Genomic DNA, 16,498 nt, shown 5'->3' on the forward strand with positions numbered 1-16,498 from the left:
CACTACTTGTACGTATCTTTTTGTATTTCCTAGGAATAGAAGACATTTTAGTTCTAGGAAATGTCATCCACAGAGCATCACTTATATTTACTTTGTCTTGTTGGTTATAGAAAAAAATCTCCAAAAATGTTTTTTGTCAGATAAGGTTCAAGAATTATTGATAACCTTATATTCATTGCTTATTTATTATAGTAATATTCTGCTCTATTTGTTACTTGATTACCAAAGTGTAAAATAAAAATCCACAGTTGATATTTTTAATGATTGAATACAATGCAAAGCTTTCTGGGGTAAGTAATGTTGAAGTTTAATACTTAATATCCAAACTGAGCAATCTAAGAATCTCGTTTACCTTGTTTTAAGTAGTATGACTACACGGTAGAATTTTTTATTCACTAATGTACAGAAAATATTGTAAAATACCCAGAGATTTCACTAGAAACTGTTGTCTTGTTTTTTACTTTGTTTAAAATTCATACAGTAGGGTTATCTACTCTCATCTTCTTCCATGGTAATTAAATGTATTAAAGATTTAGATTGTACATTTTATTGTGGAATATTTCACTTCTGTGCCTTTAATAGATATATATATTTTTTTAAAACAGGCAGTATAACTCCAACTGTGGAACTGAATGGGCTTGCTATGAAAAGGGGAGAGCCTGCCATCTACAGGCCCTTAGATCCAAAGCCATTCCCAAATTATAGAGCTAATTACAACTTTCGGGGCATGTACAATCAGAGGTTTGTATGTCTTCTTTCATTTTGTTCATTACTATTTATGCATATTGGAAAAGTTTCTGAAATTCATAGCATTTTCAGTGTAATTACAATTCACTTTGTGCACTTTGCATGGAATTTAGATAAATCAGATTCATGAGGGGAATGTAAAGCAAGACATTAAAAAATCCCCACAGTTTTCAGAAATTAGTTTTTATTGAGTCATTAGAGCTCTGTATTTGTTGAAGTCAGGACCACGTTTTAAAGTCAACCCAAAGTTTATAGTGTCAGCTTCTCAGTTGACTTTCTTATCCCTTCACCAAGCAGAATTGTTTTTCTTGATTTGTCTGAATATATGAATGAACATAAGTATTTCTAATTTATAGGTAATTTATTGGAGGAAGCAAGGATTTATTGTCTTTTTGTACATTGCATGACTTTATGATAGTTACAAGTATGACTGAATTTTCTTTTACAAGCATGGCAGAAGTTTCAAAATAAAGTTTTGTGGAGTTTTTCCCCCGATCATAAAAGTCATATAAAACTCATGTGGAGAATATGGAAAATACAGAAAGGTAAAGAAATATAAATAAGTTGTAATCCCAGAATTAGCTACCCTTAATATTCTGATTTAATGTACCTTGTTTTTTTAAAGCATATTAATGTATTTAATGGAATCAAAATTGTCTTCATGTGTAATTGTAATAGTTATTTATTGAGGTATAATATAGTGAAATATATAGATCTTAAGTGTACATCTTGATAACTATTATTTATGCATATATCTATTTATACTTGGATGACTATTATATGTGTTTATCCTTGTCTGATTACTACTTATATCACAGTAGAGAAAGTTCCTGTCTCTCTGAGGGTTTCTAGAGACCTCCTGCTGATAGCATACTCTCACCCCAGGAGTAATCACATTTTGTCATCGTAGATTAGTTTTGCCTGTTGTATGAGTTATATAAAATCTACTCATACAGTATTCACTGTATGTCTGGCTTCTTTCACTTTGTATAATAGTTCTTTTGTTTTGTTTGTTGTTTGTTTGTGTTGAGATTCATCCATTTTATTTATGTCTGGGTTTTATTCTTTTTTATTGCTGAATATTGTTCCTTTGTATGAATATGCCTTAATTTGTTTATCCTGCATATGCAGTATGATGCCCTGTATTCACCTAATATAGGTCAGTTTTTCATATCTTTAAATAATCTTTGAAAGGTATTTTTGCTGGCTATAAAATGCTTCATGTGACCAAGGTATGTTTTATAATTGTATGCCTAGTTTTGGTTATTTAGATTGCACCCCCTACCCCCTTTTCTGGTTATAAATAATGCTAGAGTTAAAAAGTCTTAATGTACAAATTTTTGTTTGCATCCTTGTTTGTTTCCTTAAGGTAGATTATTTTAAAGGGAATATTAGAATTAAAAAGAATAATGTATTGCCTAATTGCATTGAAGTTTATCCTGATTTCTTATAGTATATGAGAATATCTTTTGTACTCTTACAACACTGAGTTGAAAAATTATTCTATAGTTAAAAAATGGAATTTAAAAAATTTAATGCTATTGATTGCTAATGAAGCTGGATATTTTTTCAGATGTTTGCTAGTTTTTTTTCTTTGTTCTTTTTAGTTATATATGACAGTAGAATGTATTTTGACATATTATACATACATGGGGTATAACTTCCCATGTGGAGTTATACTGGTCATGTATTCAAATATGAACATAGGAAAGTTATGTATGATTCAGTCTACTGTCTTTCCTATCCCCCCCCAACTTCCCTTCATTTGCCTTTGTCTAAGCCACTGAACTTCTGTTCTTCCCTCCCTCCCACCTTGCTAGTTGTTTTATCCTTTGTGATTTGTCTAATTTAGTTGACTAATTTTTATAGCATTACTTTGACCAATTTTCACGTTTATGTGTTAAAGGTATTAATATTCAGTCTATTTTTTTGGTTGTAATTTTCTAAGTTTGAATTTTAATTTTTTACAAAATTATAAAGATTTTATGGTCTAATCTTTTGGCTTTTAAAAACATTTTTTCCCCTTTGCTTTTATGCCTAAGAAATTCTTTTTTTTTCACATGTGATCAGATATTTGCTGATGCTTTTGTTATGGTTTTGATTACTGACAGTACAACTCAGATGTGCAGAGAATATATTTATTTAGTCTGTCTATAATTTGATACTTTTTGGTATCTTGCTTGGTAATGGAAAATTACCTTTAATCATATTTATTATCACTTAGTCCTGTTCAAATTGTAAATATTTTTTTTAAAGTGTTATTGCTTAGGATCTCTTAGATTTCTTTCCCTCCCCCTTTCCTCCTAGAATGGCTGGGAGTTCACTATATGCTAGGAATGAGAGGGCCAGCCCTTCTGTGTGAGTCCTATGTTGTCCTTTGGTACCTTTGCTTTTTACAGTGATATCTATTGTTTATCAGGTGCTGAAAGCTGCAGTTAGTGACATTGAGTTCATTTTACCCCTCATGTCTTGCTTTCAGAGTGTGTTGTAACATTCCCCTTGTTAACTTGGCCTAAACCCTCAACTTTTCTTGGCTCCTCTCATATGTGATTCCATTCTTCTATTCTGTAGAGTCCCTGCTTTTAACTGGAACATCCAGCAACAGGCTTCCTAGTTTTCAACCCTGTCATACCACATAAGAGGCATAGGGGATATAATATTTTATTTAAAGGTGATTTAGTGCCCGCCCACCCTCCCTCCCTCCCTCCCTCCCTTCCTCCTCCTCCTCCTCCTCCTCCTCCTTCACCACCTCCTCCTCCTTCTTCTTCTGGCGGGTGGGGGGGGTTATAATATTATCAGTTGCCCTTTATTTAAATTCTAACATTACCTAATATAAATAAAGCTAGTAGCCCATTTCAGCACTGTAGGTATATTTAGTTATCATAGTAAGAAGCACCTTATCCCTTCTATACTTAAATATGCTTTTTTATTTTTTTATTTTTATGGTATTGGGGATTGAAACCATTTCCATGCCTATGCTAGGCATGTGCTTTACCACTAAGCTACATCCCCAGTCAGGTACTTTATTTCTTTATTTTTGTAGTGCTGGGGATTGAACCCAGGTACTTATGCATGCCAGGCCGATGCTCTACCACAGAACCACATCCCCAGCCCCCCTTATACTTTACTCTTTTTATTTTTTAAAAAATATTTTTTAGTTGTCATTGGACCTTTATTTTATTTATTTATTTTTATTATATGTGGTGCTAAGAATCGAACTCAGAGCCTTACACATACTAGGCAAGTACTCTACTACTGAGCAGCCCCAGATACTTTATTTTTAATGTAATATAGTGTATAGATTCATGAGTATTATATTTTAATGTTTTTTTTTGTATTTTAATATCTTCAGTCCTTAATGAAATTTTGCTATAATTTTGATTAGGGAATTTATTATTTTTAAATGAAAGAAATACAGTGCAAAAGACATGAAAAATCAGACAGTAATCTCTCTCCTTATGGAGCTCATGTTCCAGGAAGAGAAGTAGTCTGCCAGTAAGAGGTTAGTCACTTAGAAGGTGGCGTTTGATGAAGACTAAAGGAAGAGAGGAAAAGAAACGTGTGAATGGAGGGAGGGAGAAGAGGCACACAGGTTGGTCGACTTTAGGCATAAGAAATAGGAAGCACAAAGCCTCTTGCAGCTGGAGTGAGCCTGGTATGTGGAGGCTTCCACCAGGAGACCAGCATGTCTAGAGTGAACCAAGTAGGGGATGAGTTGGTACATGAAATCAGAGGAGGCAACAGGGATCATATGGTTTGGTTTGAAATTTTCTTTTCCTTTCTAGAATAAGAATGATGGTATTTTTCCTTTGTTGGCAATTTCTAGTTTCAAGCTTTGATTCTGTAGTTGTCATGAGGGGTGAAAGAATTTTATTTATGACTTCAGAGAAGTCATAAATAAAGAGTATGTCTTAATAAATAAAGTAAACCTTCCTTCATATTTTTTGGAGAATCTTTATGATTTTTTGTAAGTAACAAAAAGGATAAAAAGAAAATAGGGAAGTACTGTTAAGCCTACAAGCTGTGTTTTAACTTAAAAAACTTTCTACTCTCAATAGAGTAGATCTTCCCATTATTCAGTAGGCTGTTAAAATTATGATGGTACACACAACCTTAATTTATAGATGACACCATTGGAATGTATTGTAGGGAATTTGGAGTCAAAAATCAGAGGAGACTTTCTCTTTCTTGTCAGATTCTGAGTCAGTAGCTGTGTGTGTGTGTGTGTGTGTGTGTGTGTGTGTATGTGTATGTGATGTTGGGGATTGAACCCAGAGCCTTGTGCATGTGAGGCAGGCACTCTACCAACTGAGCTATATCCCCAGCCCGAGTCATTAGCTGCTTAAGGCAGGGAATGAAAGGTTGAGAATTTAAGAGACAGATATCATTTAGAGAGATTTTTTTGAAAAGATCCTCTCATTATTTACTTAAAATAATACTAAGTAACAATTAGTTATTACCCATGCTGCTATTTTGTCTCTATTCTTTGCTGATGAGGTTTCTCCATTTGTACTCATTCAAAGTCCTAAAGAAAACAGATTTTTGCCCCTCTGTTCTGTTTTTTTTTCTAATTTTTTGTAGTTGTAGATGGACAGCATGCCTTTATTTTATTTGTTTACTTTTTTGAAAAACATTAAAAAAATTTTTTTAGTTGTAGTTGGACATAATCCTTTCATTTATTTTTATGTGGTGCCAAGGACTGAACCCAGGGCCTTGCACGTGCTAGGCCAGCGTTCTACTGCTGAGCCACAACCCCAGCCCCTATGTGTTTACTTTTATGTGGTGCTGAGAATTGAACCCTCACATATGCGAGGCAAGCACATTCTACCACTGAGCAATAGCCCCAGCCCTTCTGCTCTGTTTTATAATGGGTGGAGAAAAAAGATTTGTTCATAGGCAAATACTGCAGTTGTTACCTGAATTCTGAAGAACCTGTCTCCTTTTGTTATACCCAAGATATTTGACAAGGAATACATCCAGTTACATCTTTTTGTTTCTGTTTTGGGATACTGTTCACTAACAGATATGTTAAAAAGTAGAAAACATTTAAAAATTCATATGGCAAAGGATAAAGTAAAGATTGGAGAATATTTTATGCTTATGTTTTTCAGCTTTCTAGTAGTGTAATAAAATACTTGAGATAATAAGCTTAAGCAGAAAGGCTCACAGTTTCAGAGGTTTCAGTCCATGGTCCATTGGGCTGGTTGCTTTTGGGCCAGTGGTAAGGCAGTGTATCATGGCAGGAATGTATAGCAGAGGAAGCTGCTTACCTCATGGTAGTCAGGAAGCAAAAAAAGAAGAGGAGGAACTAAGTTCCCAATATTTTCTTCAAGGGCACACTCCTGCATGACTGGAAGACTTCCTACTAAGTCCCACCTCTTAAAGGTACCTCTACCTTCCAGTAGAACCACAGGCTAGAAAACAAGTCTTTAATGTATGGCCCTTTAGGGCAAACTTTTCCAAACCATGGTAATGCTTTTACTCTCCCTTATTATAAAAAAATTATATAAAGGAATAGAATGTCTGTAATTAGGCCTCCTATAGACTTTTACTAATTTTGTATATTCATAAATAAAAAAGGTATTGTTGGTTGACAAATGGCCAGAAAATCCCTTGATCTGTTAATACAGATTTTCAAAAGACCGGAACTTAGAATAGATTATATGAACAGGGAGATTTTGGGATCATGTAACTAGGAAGGCTCTTGAGGAGATCTTAAGATGTGATTGGATAAAGAGCTTTAGTTTGATTCTTCCTTACTTTTCATTTCTCTTTTTGTAGTTCTTGTCTCATTTTTCCTCTTCTTTCCTTCATTTTTTCAAAGAAGTTCATGCCCATTTATTGTACTTCATGTGTTACATAGTCTGTAAACTTGTAGTTCTAGAAAAGGGTCGAGATGTTTTTGAATTTATTATTATTATTATTTTTTAATAGTACAGGGATTGAACCTAGGGTCTTGCACATGCTAGGTAAGCACTTTGCCATCGAGCTACATCCTTAGCCCTCTTTTTATTTTAGATATTTTATTTTAGAAATTTCTAAGAAATGTCTTAGGAAACACTTTGAGTAGACCTTCCATCCCAGAATTCATATTCAAACTGGGTTTAGCATGGGGGAATATTTTTAATTGTCTAAGCCTGGATTTTGTGCTCAACCCAGAGAAAGAGGGATTATCTCCATCCAAATTGTCCCCAGAGTGCAATTATTTTATAGAATGTTCTTCAAACAGTTAGAATATTTGTTCAAATTCTAGTTCTGATGCTTTTAGTTTGTGATCTAGGACAAGACACTGGCCCTCCATGAGTTTCCTCATTTGTTAAATAGAAATAATAACAGCAAATGAAATTAATTTTGTGAGGTTTGATTTCATTTCACAAACATTTATTTCAGGCCTGCTCTTTACTACATATTTTATTCAAGTAGAGACTATGATGAAAGACAGCCAGTGTAATAGATTCTGAGGTATAGTAGAAGAGGAATACAATGAAAAAAAAAAAAAAACAATGACAGTGTGATAAGAGTGTGTCTGATGCCATGGAAACATTGGGCCTCACTTAGATTGGGCATCAAAGAAGTGTTTCAGGAAGAGTTGATACTTGACTTGAATCTTTAGGGTTAATCAGGTGAGGAAGAGAAGAAAAAACAAATTTTGGTAGCAAAGACTAGGGGTCCTGATAATTTTAGTTTATTTTTGGACTTACAAGTAGTTTAGTATGTTTAGAATAAAAAAGCTGAAGTTCACACCAGGCCTATATCTGGGTGTCTTCAAGTGTCATGCCAGTGGTTTTGATTTTATTCTGAAGGTGATTAGGAGTCGTTGAAGGATTTTAAACTGAGGGATAAAATAATTGGATATATGTTTCACGAAAATTGCCTTGGCAGTGCATGCAAAATAGGTTGGGTAGTCCTATACTTCAAAGGAGAAGCAAGGAGTTTGTTGTAATTAAGGCTAAATGTGATGAGGGCCCAGAAGTTGTGAAAATATAGAAAACTGGATAGTTTTCATAGATATTTAGACGATAGACCCGACAGCATTGGGGACTGATAGGATGGAGTATTGCGTTAAAGCTTTTCATTGCTGTGACGAAATATCTGAGAAAATCAACTTAAAGGAGGAAAGATTTATTTTAGCTTATAGTTTCAGTCCATAGTACGTTGGCTCCAATGCTGTGTGCCTATGGTAAGGTAGAACATCATGATGGGGACGACGTGACAGAGCAAAGCTACTCATGTCATGGTGGCCAGAAAGCAGAAAAAAAGATCCAGTTGCTTGGGATTAGAAGTGTTTTGGATTTTGGAATTTTGGGGGGCTTTGGAATAATTGCATTTACCTAATGAGGTTTCATGGGAATGAAACCCAAGTCTAAACACAAAATTCGTTTATGTTTCATATATACTTTGTACACATAAAGTGAAGGCATTTTTTTTTTTTTTTTTTTTTTTTTAGTACTAGGAATTTAAACAAGGGGCTTTTTTTTAACCACTGAGTTGCTGAACCACATTCCCAGTCCTTTTAATTTTTTATTTTGAGACAGGGTCTCACTAAGTTGTTTAGGCCCACAGTAAGTTGCTGAGGCCTTGAACTTAATCCTCTTGCCTCAGCCTCTGGAGTACCCGGGATTTCACAGCTACTGTGTCTGACTGCGAAAGTGATTTTACATAGTAAATTAAATAAATAATTTTGTCTGTGAAACCAAGTTTGCGTGTATTGAACCATAAGACTGTGGCATCATGTCAATACTCAAAATGTTTCAGATTGTGGATCATTTCGGATTTTGGACTTTTGGATTAGGAATGTTTAACCCATCTTTCAAAGTTTATGTTACTGAGGCTGAAATTTTGCTAAGTACTATAATGTTGGTGTGCTGTTTATTTTGAGGTTATTCAAACTTTCAGTATAAGTTTTTTTTTTCTTTTGCTGTTTGTAAAACCCTTTTAAAAGGCATATTAGAAAGTAGAATAGTTGAGGGTAGGGGTTATGGTTCAGTGGTAGAGTGCTTGCCTAGAATGTGTGAGGCACTGGGTTCGATCCTCGGCACCACATAAAAACATAAATAAAATTAAGGTATTGTGTCCATCTACAATTAAAAAAAGAAAAAGAACAGTTGAGAAACATTGAATATATTTGTTCCAGCAGTGATATAAATAGACATAAACCTACAGTTTTGGTTTCTGCCACCAGATGGTGCCTGTGTATTGATAAAACAGTATACAACTTTGAAATCTCTTATAAATGAATACACATGAAGTGGGGGGAAAAGCAGGAATTTGTTCTGAGAGTTACATATAACTTTGCCTTTGTGTCCTATATGCTTTGATTTGGGGAATATATTTTTTTCTTTTATCATGTGTTTTATACATGGAATGCATGTCAAGGCTTTTAAAAATGTTACTTTCTTGCTGGGTGTGGTGTCACATGCCTATAATCCTAGCAATCTGGTAGACTGAGACAGGAGGATCACAAGTTGGGGGTTAGCCTTAGCAATTTAGTGAGAACCTTGGCAACTGTCTTAAATAAAAAATGATAAGGGCTAGGGATATAGCTCAGTCCCCTGGGTTCAATTATCAGTATGAAAAAGGGGAAAAAAAGTATAGAAAAAAAAGATGCCTCCTTATTGAGGATGTTTTTCATTTGGGGGAATAAATCTAAACTTTAACAGTAAGACATATTAAAAAAATACATTGTTATTAAAAACACGAACCGGAGAAGAGAATTTGAACAGGTTACCAAAGCAAGAATGAGAAAGAGTGTATTTAAAAGATAGTAGCTCTCACTTGAAAAATTGTGCTCTACATGTGTAACATGAAATGAATTGCATTCTGCCATCATGTATAACAAATTAGAATAAATACATAATTTTTTTTAGTTGTTGATAGACCTTTATTTTATTTATTTATATGTGGTGCTGAGAATCAAACTCAGTGCTTCACACATGCCAGGCAGGTATCCTACACCTGTGCCACAGCCCCATCCCAATAAATAATTTAATTAAAAAAATAGTAGCTCTCATGATCACATATGTAAAAATCCTTAACAAAATATTAGCATATTAAATTCAGCAAAGTTAAATAACATAATATGCCACAATTAAGTGGGGTTTATTCCAGGAAAGCAGGGTTTGTTTAGTATAGAATAATCAAAACAATGACCTGTATTAACATAATGAAGGAGGAAAACTGTATGAGCACCTCATTAGATTCAAAAAAAGTATTTGAGACAAGCACAATGAACCTATAATCCCAGCTACTTGGGAAATAATGGAGAAGTAAAGTTATCTTTATTTGTAGATGCTGTGATCCTTTTATGTAGAAAATTCTAAGAAATCAAAACTGTAGTAGAATAAGTAAGTTTAGCAATGTAACAGGATAAAACATTAATATGTAGAAAAATCAGTAGTATTTCTACTTAATAGTAATGAGTGGCTACCAAATGACTATAGCCTAAAAGCACATCATCTTTAGGAATAAATTAACAGCCTGTATATTGAATGCTATAAAATAATTGCTCACAATTAAAGAATACTCTTCTCCCAAAGTTAACATGATGATATAATATAATCTCAGTCAAAATTAAAGCTATTTAATAAAATTAATATTAACATTGCCATTTGTATAGAGATGTAATGGATGTGTAATAGTCAAAACAATATTGAAAAAGTACAAAATTGGAGGGCTCACTCTACCTGACTTCAAGATTTGCAAAAATCTACCTTCATCAAGACAATGGAATGTTGACCTAGGGACAAATGTATGGATTTGTGGAATGAAACACTACAGAATTTGGCATATCATGACTCATGGGCCAAAGCTGACTTGTCTATTTTTTTGTGTCTTGCAAGGTAGGGATGCTTTTTACATATTTAAATGGCTGAAAAGTATCAAAAGAAAAATTATATTTAATAGCACATGGAATTTAGGTCAAGTTGAAATTTTAAGAGCATGTCAGTTTTATTGGCACATAGCCACAATCATTTGTTTATATATTGTCTATAACTGCTTTTGTGCTACTATAGCACAGTTGAGTAGCTGAAACAGAGATTGTATGCCCTACAAAGCTCTTTACTGAAGAATATGGAGACAAGAAATATGGAGACAAGAAATAGATCCATCCAGAGATGGTGAATTTAATTTTTTCATAATTTAAGTGAAGATACAAATGGGGAAAGGATACTCTTTCTAAATATCTGTGGTGAAATAATTGGATATCAAGACAGAAACAAAGAACTTTAACCTGTTTCACATCATAGACAAAAAATAATTAGGATGGATCATAGGCCTCAATGTAAAAGTTAAAGCTACAAAAATAAAACAAACAAACAAACCTCTGTTACTCTGTGGATAGGCAAAGATTTTTTAGAACACCAAGTTCACAAGTCATGTTTTCCAGAAGAAAATATTTTGGGATTTTGGAGATAGGAAAAGATTTCTTAGAACATAGAGAGCACAAATCATGAATAAATTGAGAAGTCAACTGTCATCAAAATTTAAAACTTCTAATATCTGAAAGTCATTGTTTAAAAAAATGTAAAAGTAAGACATATGTTGAAAGAAAACATTTGTAATACATGTGTTTGAAAGAACTTGTCTCTAGAATACATAAAGGAATACCTACAACACCATAACAAGTCAACAAAAATGGGCAAAATATTTGAAGAGACTCTCAATAAGGAAGAGATGAGAATGTCTAATATGTGAAAAGTTGCTCAAAACCATTAGACATCAGGGAAATGCAAATTGAAATCATAATTAAAATGGAAAAAGATTTGACAGCACCAGATGTTGATAACTAGAATTATCATATATCACTGCTGGGAATATAAAATGGTACAGTCACTTTGTCAGAATTTGTAAATTTCTTATGAAGTTAAGCATATACTTACAATATCCAGTAATTCCATACTTAGCATATATCTAAAAGAAATGAAAACATGAGGAGGGAAGATGGCGACGAAGGGAGTGCATCACCCCAGTGCGCCGCGTCACTGAGCGGGAGAAAGACGATGTGAATCGCCTGAAGGCTATCTTGTTGGGAATTTCCAGTGAAATTGAGGTGCTCCAGAATCTAGTGGACAGATTTCCATCGTGTGAAGTTCAACTGCGGGAGCTCCATTTCTCCGCACGGAGGGTCACATAGCCTGATAGGCAATCGCCCCGCGGCTGGAGTCTGTGGCGCGCGCTGGGGAGCGGCAAGGTGCCGGAGCGGCAAGGTGCCGGAGCGGGGGAGCAGTGATACGGATTCGGGGGGCTCCCGCCAGTGGTACATTGGCAGCGCTGAGTGCTGAGTTCCGGCTTTGAGACAGAGGAGAGAAGTGGGCCAGATTGGTTCCAGACACCGGTCGGACCACAGAGGAGGACAGCAAACGCCATTTCGGAGAGATGATGTAATCATCCTCATGTTCTACTGATCTCAGCTCATTCAGCTACAGAACAGGTGATTTCAGGCTGGTACTTGCCTGTGTCTAGCAGACAGATTTCTTGCTCAGGCTCGGGACTGGGGATCTTGTGGAGAATATTCCTAGAGGCTCGTGCCTGGCAAGGCATGCGCCGGGCACTGAGCAGCTGGATTCTGGTTCCCCGGGGCTAACCTGGCCCAGGTCTGAGGAAACTGCGGAGACTGCCGGTGGAGGCCAGCTCCAAGTGGAGCGTGCGCTGAGCTTGGGGCAACTGGATTCTGACACCCGGAACAGTTTTGGCCTGGGGCTGGGGAACCCGTGGGGGTCGCTCGCTGGAGCCAGCTCCCAGCGGAGACTGTATCGGGATCCGAGAGGTGGGGTTCTGGCCACCGAAGCTGCTTTGGCCCAAGGCTAGGGAACCAGCAGTGACTGCTTCTCAGTCAGGCTCCTGCTGGGTGCTGTAGGGCAGAGTGGAGCTTCCACCTGCGCCCAGAGCAGGCCAAGTGACCCGCCGGCGTGGTATCATGACACACCAAACGCAGCTGGGGCTGAAGAGAGTAGCCTCCCACGCCTAGAATAGGACCAGCGACCCCGCGGCACAGTAGCCAAGTAACCTCATTTGGAGTAGGGGCTGTGCAGAGCCGACATCTGAGCAAGCAGGGCAGGCAGACCTGCGGCCCACTGGAAATACAGGCCAGGTAGCTTGCCAGCGTGGTGGACACGTAACACGGAGGCAGTCGCGTCACACTGGTTGGAGTGGGGGTGGAGCAGGGTCGCCGCCCGGGTCCGGAGGGGGCTCAGCAACCCATTGGAGAGGTAGTTAGGTACCCCCATTGGGAGTGGGGGCTGTGCAGAACTGCGACCCACCGGCCTAGAGGCCTGCCAGCGTGGTAGACACGTCACACCAATTGGAGTGGGGACCCAGCAGAGCCGCCACCCACATCCAGATCAGGACCAATGACCCCAGGGCGTGGTAGTTACGTTACCACAATTGGAGTGGGGGCAGAGCAGAGCCGCCACCCGTGCCCGCAGGGGGGGCAGACCTACGACCGATCAGCGTGGTACACAGATCACCCTAATTAGAGGAGGAGCACAGCCACTACCCGCCCTGCAAGGGAGACTTCCCAACTATACAAGAGCAATATAAATAAATAGGGGGTAAATTTCAAAAACACAACAGTTGCACCAAGCAGAAAGAAACGCGAGCAGTATGAAAAGACAAGGAAAGAAAGGACCACAAGCAATGCAGGTCAACTCAACTTTAGAAGAGGTAATAGCTGCAACAGATGGAATGTCAGATAAAGAGTTCAGGATATATATGCTTCAGATGATCTGGAGTCTCAAGGAAGACATGAGACAGCAAAATCAGACAATGAAAGATCACATTAACAAACAAATCCAGGAAGTAAAAGATCAACTCCACAGGGAGATAGAGGTAATAAAAAACAAACAAATAGAAATCCTAGAAATGCAGGAAACAATAAACCAACTTAAATACTCAATTGAGAATACTACCAGCAGAGTAGATCACTTAGAAGAGAGAACATCAGACAATGAAGACAAAGTATTTCAACTGGAAAAGAACATAGACAGCTCAGCAAGTCTGCTAAGAAACCATGAGCAGAACATCCAAGAATTATGGCACAATATCAAAAGACCAAATTTAAGAGTCATTGGGATACAGGAAGGTACAGAGCTCCATACCAAAGGAATAAACAGTCTATTCAGTGAAATAATACGAGAAAACTTCCCAGACTTGAAGAATGAGACAGAATCCCAAATCCTAGAAGCCTACAGGACGCCAAATGTGCAAAATCATAAGAGATCCACACCTAGACACATTATAATGAAGATGTCCAACATACAGAATAAGGAGAGAATTTTAAAAGCTGCAAGAGAAAGAAAGCAGATTACATTTAGGGGTAAACCAATCAGGATAACAGCTGATCTCTCAACACAGACTCTGAAAGCTAGAAGATCCTGGAATAACATATTTCAAACACTGAAAGAAAATGGGTTTCAACCAAGAATCGTGTATCCGGTGAAATTAAGCTTCAGGATAGAAGATGAAATTAAAACCTTCCACGATAAACAAAAGTTAAAAGAATTTGCAGCTAGAAAACCATCTCTTCAAAAAATCCTTGGCAAAACATTACAGGAAGAGGAAATGGAAAATAACATTGAAAACCAACAATGGGAGGTAGGACAGTAAAGGGGGGAAAGTAGTCAAAGAGGATAACAAATCAGGTTTAGTAACATCAATAAACAAATATGGCTAGAAGAACAAACCATATCTCAATAATAACCCTAAATGTTAATGGCTTAAACTCACCAATCAAGAGACACAGGCTAGTAGAATGGATCACAAAACAAGACCCAACAATATGCTGCCTACAGGAGACGCATCTGATAGGAAAAGATATTCATAGACTGAAGGTGAAAGGTTGGGAAAAATCATACCACTCATATGGACTGCGGAAACAAGCAGGAGTGGCCATACTCATATCTAATAAAATAGATTTCAAGCCAAAGTTAATCAAAAGGGATAAAGAAGGACACTTCATACTGCTCAAGGGAACCATACACCAACAAGACATAACAATCATAAATATATATGCCCCAAATAATGGTGCAGCTGTGTTCATCAAGCAAACTCTTCTCAAGTTCAAGAGTCTAATAGACCATCATACAATAATCATGGGAGACTTCAACACACCTCTCTCACCACTGGACAGATCTTCCAAACAAAAGTTAAATAAGGAAACTATAGAACTCAATAACACAATTAACAACGTAGACTTAATTGACATATATAGACTCTACCACCCAACATCAAGTAGTTACACTTTTTTCTCAGCAGCACATGGAACCTTCTCAAAAATATACCATATATTATGTCACAGGGCAACTCTTAGACAATATAAAGGGGTAGAGATAATACCATGCATCTTATCTGATCACAATGGAATGAAACTGAAAATCAATGATAAAAGAAGGAAGGGAAAATCAAGCATCACTTGGAGAATGAACAATAGGTTGCTGAATGATCAATGGGTTTTAGAAGATATCAAGGAGGAAATTAAAAACTTCCTAGAGTTAAATGAAAACACAGACACAACATATCGGAATCTATGGGACACATTGAAAGCAGTTCTAAGAGGAAAATTCATTGCTTGGAGTTCATTCCTCAAAGAAAAAACCAACAAATAAATGATCTCATACTTCATCTCAAAATCCTAGAAAAAGACGAGCAAAACAACAGCAAAAGAAGTAGAAGGCAAGAAATAATTAAAATCAGAGCTGAAATTAATGAAATTGAAACAAAAGAAACAATTGAAAAAATTGACAGAACTAAGAGTTGGTTCTTTGAAAAAATAAATAAAATTGACAGACCCTTAGCCATGCTAACGAAGAGAAGAAGAGAGAGAACCCAAATTACTAGCATACGGGATGAAAAAGGCAATATCACAACAGACACTTCAGAAATACAGAAGATAATCAGAAATTATTTTGAATCCTTATACTCCAATAAAATAGAAGATAGTGAAGGCATAGATGAATTCCTTAAGTCTTATGATCTGCCCAGATTGAGTCAGGAAGATATAGACAACCTAAACAGACCAATAACAATAGAGGAAATAGAAGAAACCATCAAAAATTACCAACTAAGAAAAGCCCATGACCGGATGGGTATACAGCAGAGTTTTACAAAACCTTTAAAGAGGAACTAACACCAATACTTTTCAAGCTATTTCAGGAAATAGAAAAAGAGGGAGAACTTCCAAATTCATTCTACGAGGCCAACATCACCCTGATTCCTAAACCAGACAAAGACACTTCAAAGAAAGAAAACTACAGACCAATATCTCTAATGAACCTTGACGCAAAAATCCTCAATAGAATTCTGGCGAATCGGATTCAAATACATATCAAAAAAATTATACACCATGATCAAGTAGGATTCATCCCTGGGATGCAAGGCTGGTTCAATATACGGAAATCAATAAATGTTATTCACCACATTAATAGACTTAAAAATAAGAACCATATGATCATCTCGATAGATGCAGAAAAAGCATTCGACAAAGTACAGCATCCCTTTATGTTCAAAACTCTAGAAAAATTAGGGATAACTGGATCATACCTCAACATTGTAAAAGCAATCTATGATAAGCCACAGGCCAGCATCATTCTGAATGGAGAAAAATTGAAGGCATTCTCTCTAAGATCGGGTACAACACAGGGATGCCCTCTCTCACCACTTCTGTTCAACATAGTCCTCGAAACACTGGCCAGAGCAATTAGGCAGACGAAAGAAATTAAAGGCATAAACATAGGAAAAGAAGAACTTAAATTAT

The 16,498-nt window shown here is 36.6% G+C and overlaps 1 protein-coding gene across 9 annotated transcripts in view; it reads left to right on the forward strand.

The window, feature by feature from the left end:
- Positions 1-16,498, forward strand: part of Stau2 (staufen double-stranded RNA binding protein 2) — a 305,213-nt gene that overhangs the window by 51,960 nt on the left and 236,755 nt on the right. For all 9 annotated transcript variants that reach the window (XM_026397277.2, XM_026397278.2, XM_026397283.2 and 6 more), the window contains one exon: positions 606-741. In XM_026397277.2, the coding sequence (XP_026253062.1) occupies positions 606-741 (136 nt within the window). The remainder of the gene's footprint in view (positions 1-605; positions 742-16,498) is intronic.

Source organism: Urocitellus parryii, chromosome 7, assembly GCF_045843805.1.
Source record: "Urocitellus parryii isolate mUroPar1 chromosome 7, mUroPar1.hap1, whole genome shotgun sequence".
NCBI classification, from domain to species: Eukaryota; Metazoa; Chordata; class Mammalia; order Rodentia; family Sciuridae; genus Urocitellus; species Urocitellus parryii.